General features: G+C 42.1%; 1 protein-coding gene across 4 annotated transcripts in view; it reads left to right on the forward strand.

Annotated features, from left to right (window-relative positions):
• Positions 1-4,783: 4,783 nt before the first annotated feature.
• RAP1GDS1 (Rap1 GTPase-GDP dissociation stimulator 1) overlaps positions 4,784-14,145 on the forward strand; it is a 96,478-nt gene continuing 87,116 nt past the window's right edge. For 2 of the 4 annotated variants that reach the window (XM_033059836.2, XM_033059837.2), the window contains exon 1: positions 4,785-4,915. In XM_033059836.2, coding sequence (XP_032915727.1) covers positions 4,912-4,915 — 4 coding nt within the window. In that variant the 5' untranslated portion in view covers positions 4,785-4,911. Of the gene's footprint in view, positions 4,916-14,145 lie in introns of all 4 variants that reach the window. The other 2 variants (XM_033059838.2, XM_033059839.2) reach the window with 2 other exon arrangements.

Consider the following 14,145-nt stretch of genomic DNA (forward strand, 5'->3'; position numbering starts at 1 on the left):
ACCCCTGCCGGGTGGAGGTGGGCCAGGGAGCCCACAGCACCCCCCTTCCCGGGTCCAGGCACTCCCAGGGGCCCATGGCCGCCGGGTCCAGGGGGGCCTGGTGGCTCGCGGCACCGCCCCTGCCGGGTACAGGCGGGCCCGGGGGCCCATGGCTGCCGGGTTGAGGCAGGGCCTCGGCCAGCAACCGTATGGGGTCAGCTGGGGGCGGAGCCTCGCTGCAAAAAAAAAGTGCGCCCTATAGTCCGGTGCGCCTTATCTGATCTACAAAGTTGTGAATTTTGCTGACTCCCGGGGGGTGCGCCTTATAATCCGGTGCGCCTTATGGTCGTGAAATTACTGTAACTTCCATAAGCACAATGCCAGCAGAGGCTATTGGACTAACAATTTAACCTAGATGTTTCATGATTAGTCAGACTTTACTCACCTGAGCCCTACTGGGATTTAGTCTGATCCAGCTGCGTGCCATCACTGAGGAACAGCAACCACCTACCCAAATTCTCCTACCCAAGACAGCTGCACCCTGGATGCTGGTTAAGTGAGATTCACAGTCCGAGTCCAGCTGGCAAACCACTTCCATAGTGAAGGGAAAGCCAAATATTGGCAAGCCCCGTAACAATCTTACCCGGACCAAAATCCTTCCCAAGCCCAGATCTTATGACTAGATCATTCAGAGAGATTTCAAACAGACCATATAATCTTAGAACAGTTTTCCCCTTCAGTTGCTCTCCCATCTCTTCTTGAGGTCTGTAGAAAAAGCCATAACAAATACAAAACCCTAGCAAGAAAACAAAACATAATACAACTGTCCACTTAAATTTGAGGGCAATGAGGAAGAAATTCCTTTTTGACTATGCAGGAAATCTCTTTCAGCTCTAAAGTGTGAGTCAAACCTACACCTACTGTAACTTCATGTGTTATGAATGTACCAAACATCATATGCCATTTTTACTGACCCAAATACACATGGAGACTGGTCATTAAAAAAGCCCCAAATTTTTAGGCCAGAAAGGGTTACTACAGTCTTGCAGCATGATACACAATGCATACAAACTCACACAGTGATTTTTTTTTTCTTCAGGCAGATTTAAGCTTTGTTTTTTGAAAGTTTAGGATTAAAAAACCAATTAGCTTCTCAGATTTCATTTTCCAAGGTTAGCCATTCTTGTATTTAAATTGCACTCACAGATAGAAAGGGTACCTTGGGTTGGGTACCTTTTCCTAATTTCAGTTTACCAGAAAGGCTTTATCACTAATACTTACACAGCAGATAGGCGAATGTGAACAAGTTACCATAGAAAAAGTTAAGGTGTTCACTTCTCAATTAATAACTGCTCTTGTCCCATGGACCATGTGAGGCAGCTTACCTGCAGGGAGAAGGTTGTCAACCAGTTGCCAGTCATCCCTTTGGCAACACTCTTCCCTCTGCACACTTTTATTGTCTACCCATTCACATGCCATAGCAAGGTCTCAAGAAGTAGCTGGTCCTATTTTCCATGTGCAAGCTCACAGATAGCCCTGCACCATTTTCACCTCTAGTTTTACAAGAACTGAGATTTCTCAAGGTGCTAGGATTCAAAACGTTGCCTGTGCCTCTAACAGGGGTAAAGCAGCACGCACACTTTTGCTTTCTTTTGCATTACTGAACAAGTTGTGACAGCCCGATCCCATCAGATTATCTGACTTCCTCTAAATTACAGCACCGTACCATATTTCCTTATGTATTTGAGTATCCCAGCATGCTCCGTTGCTCATGTAGCTTCCAGTGTCTGTACAGAGGCAATTTAAAACATATTCCTTACATGCACCTTTGTGCCAAATTAAATGATATAACGTATGCAAGAAGATTTTCAAGGAGATGTGCTGAGAATTTGAAATTGGTGCAAGATCTGAGAAAGAAAATTCATGAAGTGGTAAGCACTGGAAGGTCACTTGGTCAAACAAAATTTTCCATTTCCTTGCAGAAAGGGAAAATCAGACACAGACAATGTTTGGGAGAGATGAGAAAGCACTTATTAATAACTTCCTAATTTCTGTAGTCTACAACTCAATTTTCACAGCTGCGTTAGAAGCGCAGGAAAAAAGCAGTGATAAGCTGTTCTAAAGGATATTTTTATGAATGATTTTTTAAGTCTTTCCCCCACTGCTGAAATTAAACATCTTCTGAAATCCACAGAATACACTTGTACAGGTTCATTCCCAACTTCTACTGCAAACCTCACCAGTAACTCAATGCATTGCTTCTAGTTGCCTGACTTTCTCAAAAACCTGGGGTTTAATTAATTTTTTTCCTTTATGAATACACCAGGAACATCCTAATTTCATTGTTTTTAATGAGACATTCTCACAGGTATCACAGGACCACACTTTGCAGGTGCTGATCACTTTTAAAAAAACAGCACACTGATTTTGTGTATTATCTTCTATACATATGTTATCTAAGCGCCAAAACTCTTCTATATAGTCTCTTGGGGGTGAACATTCTTCTCATGAAGATTCCTCTCCCTTTTGAACTATTCCATGTGTAGACATACAAGCAGAATCTTGCATTCAACTGTAATAATGGCAGGACTTGATTTGGAGTTTTTACCAACACACCTCCTTTGTGTTGTAACCTTGTACCTAATTAAGGAATTGACAAAAATCGAGTAGTCAGCTTGTTTGGAGCTTTCTCTTTCTGTTCTAGAATTAATAAGTATTCAGTCAAAAGAACAAAAGGTCTCCATAGTTTTGCATGGTTCTTTTCGATCGCTGAAACTAATTATAATCAAAGACATTCTTTAGTCTCTTTCTGTCAGTGTTGCTGAAAGTAGAGCTCTTTAGGAGTCACTACCCTCAAAATCCTTTCTTGGCACAGGTAGTGGTCTGCCTTTCTGGATCTTACAAGGGTTTATATGTGCATTTCAGTTTGGACATTAAGTAAACTAGAGAAACCTGAGCATTTACAGTTTCTCCAGTTTATCCTAGGTGGGATTTATCCCACATGAAATAGTATGTGGAATATGCCTTTTGTGGTCCCTCAAAGATAGATCAGTAAGAACTGAACTTCACTGCCTTTTTCCCCAGACAAGTAGAGGAGACATTTGGGACAAAGTTATAAAGCCAAAGCAAAATTTGTTGCTGAGTGAAAGAAATAAGGAGGTAAAAAATGGGACAAAGATGAATTTCAGACAGGGTTTGAAAATAGAGAAAAGCAGAAAAAAAAAATACAGCTTTTCACCACTTAGACTCATCTAAGAAACTCTGTGGTTTTTTAAGTACCGAGTTAGATAAATCCTGCAGTTAAAAACCCAACATGTTCTGGTTTAAATTTTCTGCAGTCTCAGTGCAATGAAAACAGTAACAAAACTGGTTGTGTTGTCTAGCATTATAAAACATACTAATTTTCAGCATCAGTTGATCACAAAATTACATATTTTCAGTGTCAAGTTCTGCGTACTGGGACAGTGGTTAACCCTGCTGAAGTCCACTACAAAATTCCGCTATGTCCTAAGGAAAGAGGTGGTGAATCATAGGGCTACACCAAAGTAAATGGATAAACCCCAACATGTTCAGTCTGTACTCTGCAGAAAGACTGATGAATTATTCTTTGCTTGTCACATCACACTGCCCTTTTACAGGCATGAAAGCTCCTGGGATGTGTTCCAGAGAGGAAATCCCTGGCAGCTGCTGACTGCTGGTGAGAGGGACTACTGGTGTCACTTGTGAAGCCAATGTGGGGGATGATTCAACTAAACTTTATTTTGCATCACTCATCAGAATTGTTGCTGGCCTATCTATTTCTACAGAGCAAGCAAATCCCTCTTATCATGCTCTGTGGTCCTACTGTTTTTAACCATACTTTAGGATTTACTCAGGTAAAACCATATATACATAACCATGGGAAAATCTGGAAAATGCCACAAAAGCTACTCAATTCAACATCTCCTTCCCCCTCTGAAATGTTTCCCACTGAAAATGCTATGAGAACTGTAACAGCAAACAGCTCCTTATTATTCCCTACTTTACAGACACTGAACACTCGAGGGTAGAAAGGAATAGGGACCACTGAACACAGATATTATTTTTCTTATTAAAAACACCTTCCACACAGAGCTGCCTGTTGCCTTTCAGTTTCGGGTGTAAAACCCGGCATGTTGGTTCAGCACAGCGTGCTTCACCTGCCGCTCCCTCCACTGATCCTTTCCCTCACACAGACCACCCAAAAAAAAAAAAAAAAACAAAAACCCTAAACCCTTATCCACCCAGCGTAATCCCCTTCTTGTTGGAAACGCTCCTGCTTTGAGTCCGCATCATTCAATATGAACTTCAAAACGCCCAGCCCCGTTAAAGCACCGCACGCTCCTGGCGGACCGAGGCAGGCGCACAGCAGGGTGTGCGGGGCTGTGTGAGGATGTGAGGGGACGTGCGGGGCTGTGTCAGGATGCGAGGGGATGTGACGGGACATGCGAGGCTGTGCCAGGATGTGAGGGGACGCGCGGGGAGCCCCACGCCCCTCCCGCTCTGCTCCCGTCCCCAGCAGCCGCCCTAGGGCCCGGCCCCACCCCAGCCCGGTAACAAAGGAGGCCCGAGGGGCGGCAGCCGCGCTGGGAGCGGGCCCGCCCCGCGCCGCCTCCCCCCCAGCTGGGGGCGTTGCCGCCGGCCCCCGCCGCCTCCTCCCTCGTTCCCTGCGCGGCTCCCGCCCTTCCCCGGCGGCGGCGGCTCGGTGCGGCCGGGCGGGCCGTCGGGCGGGGTGATCCCGGCCGTGCCCGGATGTGCTGCCCTGACTCATAGCCCGCCGCACGCAGGCTCCGCGCCGCGCCCGCTCCGCGCACACGCGTCCCGCGCCTCCCTCCGCGCCGGCGGAGAGGCGGCGGCTGCAGGAGCAGCAGCAGTAGCACAGGAGGCGGAGGAGGAGGAGGCCGCGGCGGCACCATGGGTAAGTCGCCCCAGCTCCGCGCTGTGCAGCCTCTGCCGCCGCCCCTCCGCCCCCGGAGGCCGCCGCCCGCTCGTCTCCGGCGGGCGGGAAGGGGTGGCTGGTGCAACTTTGCCGGGGAGGAGGCTCGGGGCTCTGCCGAGCCCGCCCGGCGCTGCCGCGGCCGCTGCCCGGCCCCTGCGGCGCAAAGTTTCCGCGGCTACCGCTGCGCCGCCGCCGCCCAGCCCGGGCGGCTCCCGCATGGCACCGGCGGAGCCGGGGCTGCTTCGGGCTCGAGGGAAGGATTAACTCCCCGGGCGCCAAAGGGGGCTCAGAGCACGGAGTTATGTAAGGCACCCCCAGGACGCTTTCCTAGTTACTGTTTGCATAATGGAGATAAGTTGGGGTAGTACGCTTAGATTGTTTTATAATCTCTGCTCATTGTTTGAGGAAGACAAGCGTCCTCGTATTTCTCGGTCTTTTAGGGCGTTAATCATGCCTGAAAACGCAGCCATGTTACCTCTCCCTTTTTTGTCTTTCGATTATAAATTAAGTAGTTTCACACTGATTGACACTTGTATGGAGTGCCCAACAAATGCCACACTAGAGCAGGAAGCATGGTATTTGGGATTTTTTAACAGAGCAGCTGGTGAATTTCTCTTGCCTTCTCCACCCCATTCTCTTGCACAAAGCTACAGCCCTCCCGATATGAAGCAGCCACCATAAAACAGATTTTCCAGAAATCTGGCTGCAGTGTAGATCCTAGGGATGGGTAGGAGGTGCCCACGTTGAGCTGCCAAAGCCCCAGCCAGTCTGCCAAACGTGATGGTGGCATCAAGGCTGCAGGTCCAGAGGGTGAGCAGCTATGGTTCACAGCCAGGCTAAGGAGGTGGCAGCTCCCGAGTTCGGCTCGGGGATTTGACATAAGCACTTCCTGTGGCCTTAGGTATATCAGTAGTTTCTTTGCAGATCACATGCATCTTTCACTTTTAACTGGAAGTTTCCATGGAAGGAAGCTGTTGCCGTGCCTCAGTTTTTCTGGTTGTGAAATGAGATTAAACTCATATTTAACTCCTTTAAAGCAATGGAAAAGCTTTGGAGAATCACTCAAACTAGAAGCTGCCAGGGTCAGGCATGAGGAATAACTGTCAGATTTCATCAGAGTTAGGTTCAACTCTAACAATGTAGTGAAGATTTCATTTTCATGGGGGTTGAAAAGGCAAAGCAGCAAAATTTAGCTTGCCTATACTTCCTGTCTCCATTCAAGTAAGACTATTAATCTCATCATTCTGGTCAAAATCTAGGTTTTTTGGCTTCCGAAAATAACTTCAGGGCATCAGCTAAAACTTGCTTTAAAATGCTGGTGCAGAATGAGCACATCACTCCTTTTTCGAGGAGATTACACTTCAGTTGGAGGCAAGTTTGTAAATAGCTTGAGAATCTGCTACAAAATCTTGCTGCAAAAGTAAGAGTAGTTATAATTATTTTCAGGAAGACTGAAATAACATACCTGTAGACTCTGTCAGCACCTGTCCATAATTGCCCACGGAGATTGCTTGTGAAAATACCGAGGAAGGGTTTTTTTGGGCTTTTCCTATTCTTCACATATCAGGGTCTGATTCCACTGTCTCTAAAATCAAAGCAAACTGTAAATAGCCTCTGCAGCAGCTCTTGTGAGTGGCAAAGATTGTAATCAGTTTCACCTTGACTGATAACTGTAATGACTTTTCATGTCTTAAGATCTATGTTTATGCATATACAGTCAATGCAGTAGATTCCCTCATTCAGGTTATAGCTTTCTTTTTGGTAACACATAGCATAAAAACTGAAAATCTTTACAATTAAATCAGGGATGCATTTGTTCTTCCAATGGCTTTTATATCATTCCAGAAATCATACTCAACAAACAAGTGTTTGTGGCAGAGAGTGCAGTGATACCTTACATTGAAGCATATGGTCTTTTCAGTATTTATGAAGACTGGTGTAGTATTAGTTGGTTTGTATACTAAAGATGTAGCGTGGAAACTCAAGCAGATATGGTCTAAGTCTAATCAAAAGATTTCTGTAGTTAAAAATACTTGTTGTGCATACATGGATCTGCCTTATCTTTACTGCATAGAAATATTTAAACTGTATAGAAATATAGAAAATTCTGCTACACTGTTTCTGTGTGTTGTTCCTATGAAGACATTTCCATGGCAGTGGTTTCCTCCTGAGGGGTTGCTCTGTTCTCTCACTAACACAGGTTCTTTCCAAAATTGTAACTTCCCTTGCTTGCATTTGTAATTTGTAAAGCTGTGTCTGAGTAGAGTTTGAACACTATTCAACTTCTGGCTTTGAGAGGTAGAAGGCCTTAAGCAGAGCTGGCAATAGAGAACTTTTAATAGTTTAGGTGACACGTACACCACCAATACTTTATTTCTGTTATAAAAACACAAAGCTTTTACTTTTCACTTACTAATGTAATGCTTCATTTTCAAAATGAACGGTCCCTTTCCTCAGTCAATTCTTGTTTTTAACCTCAAAAATACACAACTGGTAAGCTCGTGCAATCACTCTGTATCCAAGAAAATCTTTCCATTTTAGAGCAATGACCTATGGTGGTTATTGTAAGCAGGCTGCAATTATTCCTTGGATGTAAATTAATGAAATAAAAATTAGGAACTCTGTTACAATTTAACCACTCAGCAGTGATCCATTGAGCCCAAAAGATTGAAAAACACCACGTATGAGAGTTTGTATGCAGAATACTAATACAGGATACAATTGTTTTCATGGCACTTACCACTTTGTTTGAAGTGTCTGTTAGAGTCTGTAATAGTGAAAGCTCATAAAAAAATATTCTTCCATTTTGAGAGTCCTGGTCTTGTTAACAGGAAATGGAAGGCAGCCTCTGCTCAGACTTTGGTGTTTAGTTGGGCAACAAACTGCATAAGCAACCTGCTAGGCTCTCTTTACAGTACCTAGCATTAAAGGCTCAGTGACAAAATCTGTAAGATTGGAAGTCTGCAATGAAGATGGATTTGTTTTAGTACTGTCCACTTAGTTGTCAGAACAAAGATTTATATTATTGCTCTTTTCCCAGATATATTCAATTTTCTCTCCTGCTTTCCCTGAAGAATTAGCATGTGCTACCAGCCTGGTGGTTGTGAAACACTGAATTCAAACTGAACCACAGAGCAGGGTGTAACAAACCATCTTCAGGATGATGGCTCGTGAAATTGAGGAGGCAGGAGGATGGAAACTTCAGGTGTAGCTGTGTTCAAAATTGCTTTTGGGAAGATAGAGCAGACCAACCTGCTTTTGATAAAAAAAATGTAATCAATAGCTTTAGGTGATATAAATTAAAATTAGTGGGAAAAGGTCTTCCATCTTGAGCTCTTTTGCTAGTTTTCTTAAATGAAATTAAATCTGACAAGAGATACGTCAATTGCACAAAAAGAGAATTTGTAATTCCATGAATGTTTTTGCTAAAACAACGAGACTTCTAACACTACCAGCATATTAGTTCTAGCCAGCCAGTTTAAGCCAGTATAAAGGGTTGGTACCAGTTTTGAAAAAATGAGGCTGCTTTTGGTAAAAGTCTTCTCTTTAAAACAAACAGAGAAGGAACTGCTTTTAGAGTGCATCTTTTGCTTCAGTAATGTTCCTTGAATTGTGCTTTTAAAGCAGCCAGAAAGGTTAGGTTACTTCTAACTGACCTTCCTCAATGAATAACTGTTCCTGTGATCAGGCCAGTTTTTGTGATCTGCTGCTGCTATGTGAGACTGAAACCAACCAATTTTGTCTCTAGCTTTAGGTTAAAGGCTTCACTCACAAGTATGTTTCCTGGGAACAGAAGATTCAGAGTTAGTTTCAGAAGTCTGTGAGGAACGTCTGGCTTTCTGTACCGTCAAACTGAAAGAGGAAAGGGCAGAACAGCTGAAACCTGAAGGAAACAAAAGCAGTAATAATGGAAATGAGAGAGCTACCAAGACAAGAATAGAAGGGAACAAAAAATCCCATAAGGGAAGTGCATGGAAGGAGAGAAATACTAGAACTAAGGGTGGATGAAAAGAACAAAAGAAGACAGAAATAGGAGGAAGAAGGAAGGAGTTCTACTCTATGTCCCTCCCCCCAAAATAACGAAAATAGCTAGGATAATGTAAATAAAATCAGGTTATTACTTTCAGTTTTTTCATACTACTAATTGTATGCTGCAGACAGTCCTTGAGAAGACTCATTGTAGTTTTCCATCTTTCCCAAGTAAAGCTGAATTATTTCTGGAAGTTTTCAGAATTTATTTTTATATAAATATATAAAACAAAAAAGTAAAGATTAGCATAAACAAGTATGTGTTCATAAAAAAGGGAAAATAATGTCATTAACTGTTTAACAGGAGAGAAGGCTGTGGAGCTTCTTCTGTGGCATCTGTCAAGGAGGTTGGTTGTTATCCCTTCTTAACTCTGTGACAGGATGAAGTTCATGTTTTAGAATAACAAAGGGACATTAGACAGTGACCTAGTTACTTATGTAAGATAAAACCCACTTTTCATTGCTGACTGGTCCACCTGGGTCTGTTCACATGCTGTGCTCGAGAAAATGAGCATTCCGGCTGTCTTGATACTATTGAAGGCATTAAGTTTCAGATGCTAACTTGTTTCCAGGCTAAAATAGATTAGGAACTACATCTAAGCTTCTGGAAATTAGGTGTCTTGAAATGTTAATATGTGTTCTACAGCTAATTTCTGGTGGTGGTTTGAATTTTAATTAGACAAGGAGCTTTTTCTTTGAAGGGATTTTATAAGTAGCAGCTTTCACTGAAAGGACAATCTCCCAGGGCCTCTTTTTGTTAAATATGGTATAGAAAATTGTTTTTATTTACAGATTTTATTATAATGGAAACCAAATGAAATTTGCTTTGGTGGAGTAAAATGGTAGTTAAAAGCCATGTATTTCTGAATGTTGAAGTTCCTTTTAGTGTAAAAGCACTGCTGATGTATATTAGAATTTATGTGTGCTCCAGATATGCCTAATAGAATTTGTAAACCCTCTGGAACAAGTGGCTGTGGTTCAAGGAGCCTCAAAGTTGTGCATGGAGCCTGGCAATGTTTGTTCAGCCTGAGAACTGCATGACTCTGGCTTAGGGAGCTTTGAAGTTGTGCAGAAACCCTGGTGATCTCACATGGTTCTTAAGCTATAGTTCAAGTAGAATACAAAGTTGGCAGATGCCCAGAAGAATTTGTCAAATCTATAAACCACATAACTGCTGTTCATTTTATCTCCAGGTAGAAGACAGAATTTAGTGCAGGATGCTTTGGGACTTGCGAGTAATTACAGCATGCCTTGACTGTACAAGTGTAAAGTGTGCACAGGCAAGGCATGTGTCTTAGAACTATCTCTCACCTGAAGCACTTTCAGATACAGCTCCACAAATTATGATAAGAAATGTCGGGGAAAAATGGGTGTACGTCTGAAGTAGTTGAAATTAAAAGTATGCATAAATTGACAATGTGGATGCATGTATAAAGTTGTGTTAAACTTTGCAGTTTAAAATAAATACTTTCACGATTTCTGTTTCCTGGTTAGGCAAATGTATTATAAAAATCGCATTTGCACATTTGAAAATCAGGGGAAATAAAATGTTTTAAAATCACACTCTTGCAAAGGAAACTTTTTTAGTGATCCACTTCAACAGTAGGTCCCGTTTCCTTCATATTTACCAGCTCATACAAACTTACTGCTTCCTAGTTGTGTATTATAGGAACATCTGAGGCATTTGTCAGTTCTGACCTTTATCAGAGCACTGAGCTATTCATTGTGTTAGTGATAACTCAGGTGGGGGGTTCATGAAAGTTATCTGTGTTTGAATTCATCAGTTGGTTCCATCCATTGATACTTAGCAGCCTGATGGACACTGTGATTTTGAAGACATATACAAAACTTATGTATAATTTAAATTTTTTGTTGACCCTTCCTATCATTTTACTCAAGTTTGACAAGTCTTCAGTATCTGATTAAATCCAGTTAACCAAGTACTTAAATTCACATGGTGAATAGCAGTCCTTCTTTCTAATTTCCTTTCTCTACTCTGCAAATATATTGGGAGTAAGACTGGATAGAGAGATGGAGACTGAGAAGACTGGGATTGAAGGAGGAAAGTAGCTAAGCATTGTAGGATGGGTGACGTGATGAGGATTGAACAAAACCCTTTATAAATTTGCCAGGGCTGCCAGTGAGCCTGTGGGGAACAGACTTGTGCTTGGGGGAACCTGGGGAGGTAACAGCTCAGCATCTCGTGGAAGTCTTGAGTTCTTATTTCCACTGTCAGCTGCCTGTGTGCTTATGGCCTTCATGATGTCCTAGCATGCAGCATCAGGGCACAAAACCTGCAGTTGAAAACCCTGTTCTTATTGCCTTCTTTACCTTTCAGTAATTGCCTTTACCTCTGGAATACATCAGTCCAGAGAGAACACCATGTACGACAGAGTACTCACCTTTCTCTCATCCTACCTTCTGTACATAAGAGGTCTACACTTGGAAGAGAGCTCTCATACTCAGCACTGGACAAACTCTGTTCTACCCCTTTTGCACTTAATTATAGCCAGGCTGGGAACTAAAATTGTACCATATGGATTAATTTTGTGAACAGAAATTGAAAATGCTGCTAGCCTAGATCTTTCACATAAATGCCAAAATCAGACAACGTGAACACCTGCAAGCCTTTATAGTCTCTGGAGTGAGTGAAGTGTTTGCTTAGAGAGCTCTGCCTGTTGCTGAGGGTGCCTTGCTCTCCAGAAGCTGGGAACTCTTCTTGGGAGCGTATTTAGAAATGCTTCCTGTCTTTGATGTTGGATATAAGAGTCCAGTGACTTTAATTAGACGATTTTAACTTACCTAACCTTAAATGCAACCTTACAAGTACACGCCACTATTTACAGGACCAGTAAGGTATCTTCTCCTTGCTTTGGCCTCGCTAAGTTCATTCCCGTATCCGTTTCCTCTGGAGAAATCCCATCCTGTTCACTGTCAACAGCACCCAGTACCCTGCAGGCAAAGCTTGAGTTCAGTACTGCCAAATAGCTGCTTTTGCTATGTGAAGGCTTTGGAATGATTTCTTAAATCAAAATGCTGTTTTATCTTGACAGCAGGAACAAAGCATGGGAAGAGAAAAGGGTTTTAAAACCAAAGTGGGATTGTACACATCTTTCTTATCTAAATCTTCCCTGTCCACAGAATGTTTAACTTACCCCTCCTGGGCCTTTGGAGGAACTGACTGAAGTCAGTCTTCTGTGTCTGCTGTATTGCTAATAGCATCTTCTGTATCTGACCACTTCCTTCAGCAGTCCTTCAGTGTGCACTCTGGACCACACTGGACCACTGGTCATGGTAGAACTCTGCTGTTTAAATACCTAAGACACCATGCCTGAACTTCAGTGAGCAAGTTAAGAGGAAATGCAGTAAGTGAATGTGACCATCAAGAGGAGAAGCAGCAGCAGTGTAACAGTTATGAGGCATTTTCTTACTTGCTGTTCTCTCTTTTTTCTTCTCCCTCAAGTGACTGGGAGCCACAATATTTCCTAGAACTGATTTTAGGATCAGGGTGTTGTTCTGTAGGAGGAAAAAAAGGACAGCCAGAACAGAAAACCAGTCTGTGAACACATTTGTTGTAAAAATGTCTGGTACAATCAACTGAATTTAGAAATCCACTAATACACTTAATACAAATACAAATTCGCTCTCATCCTGCAAAGCTTCTCAGGTTTTCTTACCAGTTTCTCTGCAAAACTCAGGGAGAATATATAGACATGCTGGCTGCTGCCATATGGAATTACAGGAAAAGCAGGGAAGCATTGGTGATTGAGAGAAAGAGGAGGAACATGTATGCAAGGAGTTGCTGGCAGGAATCGAACAGGTTTGGGGGGCAACAGGGTTGGCTCTCTTTTTTTAATGCTTTTGCAGTGAAAATCCCATTACCCATTTACAGCAAGATAGTGCCTCAGTTGAATCAAAGATAGTCATCAATACATTTATGTGCAGTAGTGCCCAAAATACAGTGTATGCTTTCCAGGCAAAACCCACATATCTCTATCTGATGTTACAGTGTATTCATTCAATTCTTTTCTAGTTTGCCTAATACTGTTTTTTGGGTTTTTTTACTCTTTGTCCTCACTTTTCACAGCTTTCCTATTCTTTTAGACTTCTTTATTTTATTACCCGGTTTTCTACATCATATTCTTCCAGTTACCTCTTCTTTTCCATCTTCCCTCCTATCTCACAATCCCTCCTCATCAGATTCTTTCTTTATTAGTTAAATACATGACAGTTTCTTCTACCATATTCCCTTTTCACCATCTTTGTTAGGGAAAGAATTTAAAAACTGGTCCTTAGCTTTGTAATTTCAAGAGCTTTTGAAGTGTTTTGGTTTTGTGGTTTTTTTTAATGTTCTCTTTGGTTACATATCAAATTATTTGCAAACAGCTTAAAATCATGGTTCAGGTCTACCTAATATACAATAGGTGACAATATATGAAAGAATGTATCTTGTAGTAATGAAATTGTACAGAATTGAGCCCTATTTGTGTAAATGCTATTTATACAGCATTCTTGTACTCCCACAAAGCCCATACTGACTACCACTGAAGTAATTGGGCTCCTGCTGTTTTTGACTTAGCTGTGCTACATCTTAAACTGTCCTGTTTTGGTGAAATCATGTAAAATGCCATGGGTCACTCCACTCTTTCATGACATAGTAATATTGACTCCCCAGTTTATGCAGCTGGGGGAGGAATGCAGACATTGGACTGATTTTGACCATCGGAAGCACTTTTAACATGTATTCTATTCCTTGATGTGGTGCTCTGCTAATACATGGCCTCTGAAGGAACTTGCTAAATGAAGAAAGAACTATATTTGATGATGGATAAAATGATTCAGTAAACTTGATTTTTCTTTCAAATGGATGGAATTATGTAGTTTATATAATTTGTTATATCAAAGAAGAAACCGATTTAACAAGAAGATCATCATGTTAGAACATCTTCCTGTAAAAGGAACAGTAAGCACAGTGCCATAAGCTATTAATTTACATACAGTGACCTTTGTTCTATCTTGTAGCAGCATAGAGAAAAAGGAAAAATTGCATTTTCAGAACGAAATTCACTTTGTAGCCGTTAGGTGATGGCTTTTGATGCTTTCTGATATTCCCAGAAAATGTTAGGAATTTGTCTTTGCAAGACTTTTACTTGTTATGCTTACAATCACACATACATTAG

The sequence above is a fragment of the Catharus ustulatus genome, chromosome 5 (assembly GCF_009819885.2).
Source record: "Catharus ustulatus isolate bCatUst1 chromosome 5, bCatUst1.pri.v2, whole genome shotgun sequence".
In the NCBI taxonomy this organism is placed as follows: domain Eukaryota; kingdom Metazoa; phylum Chordata; class Aves; order Passeriformes; family Turdidae; genus Catharus; species Catharus ustulatus.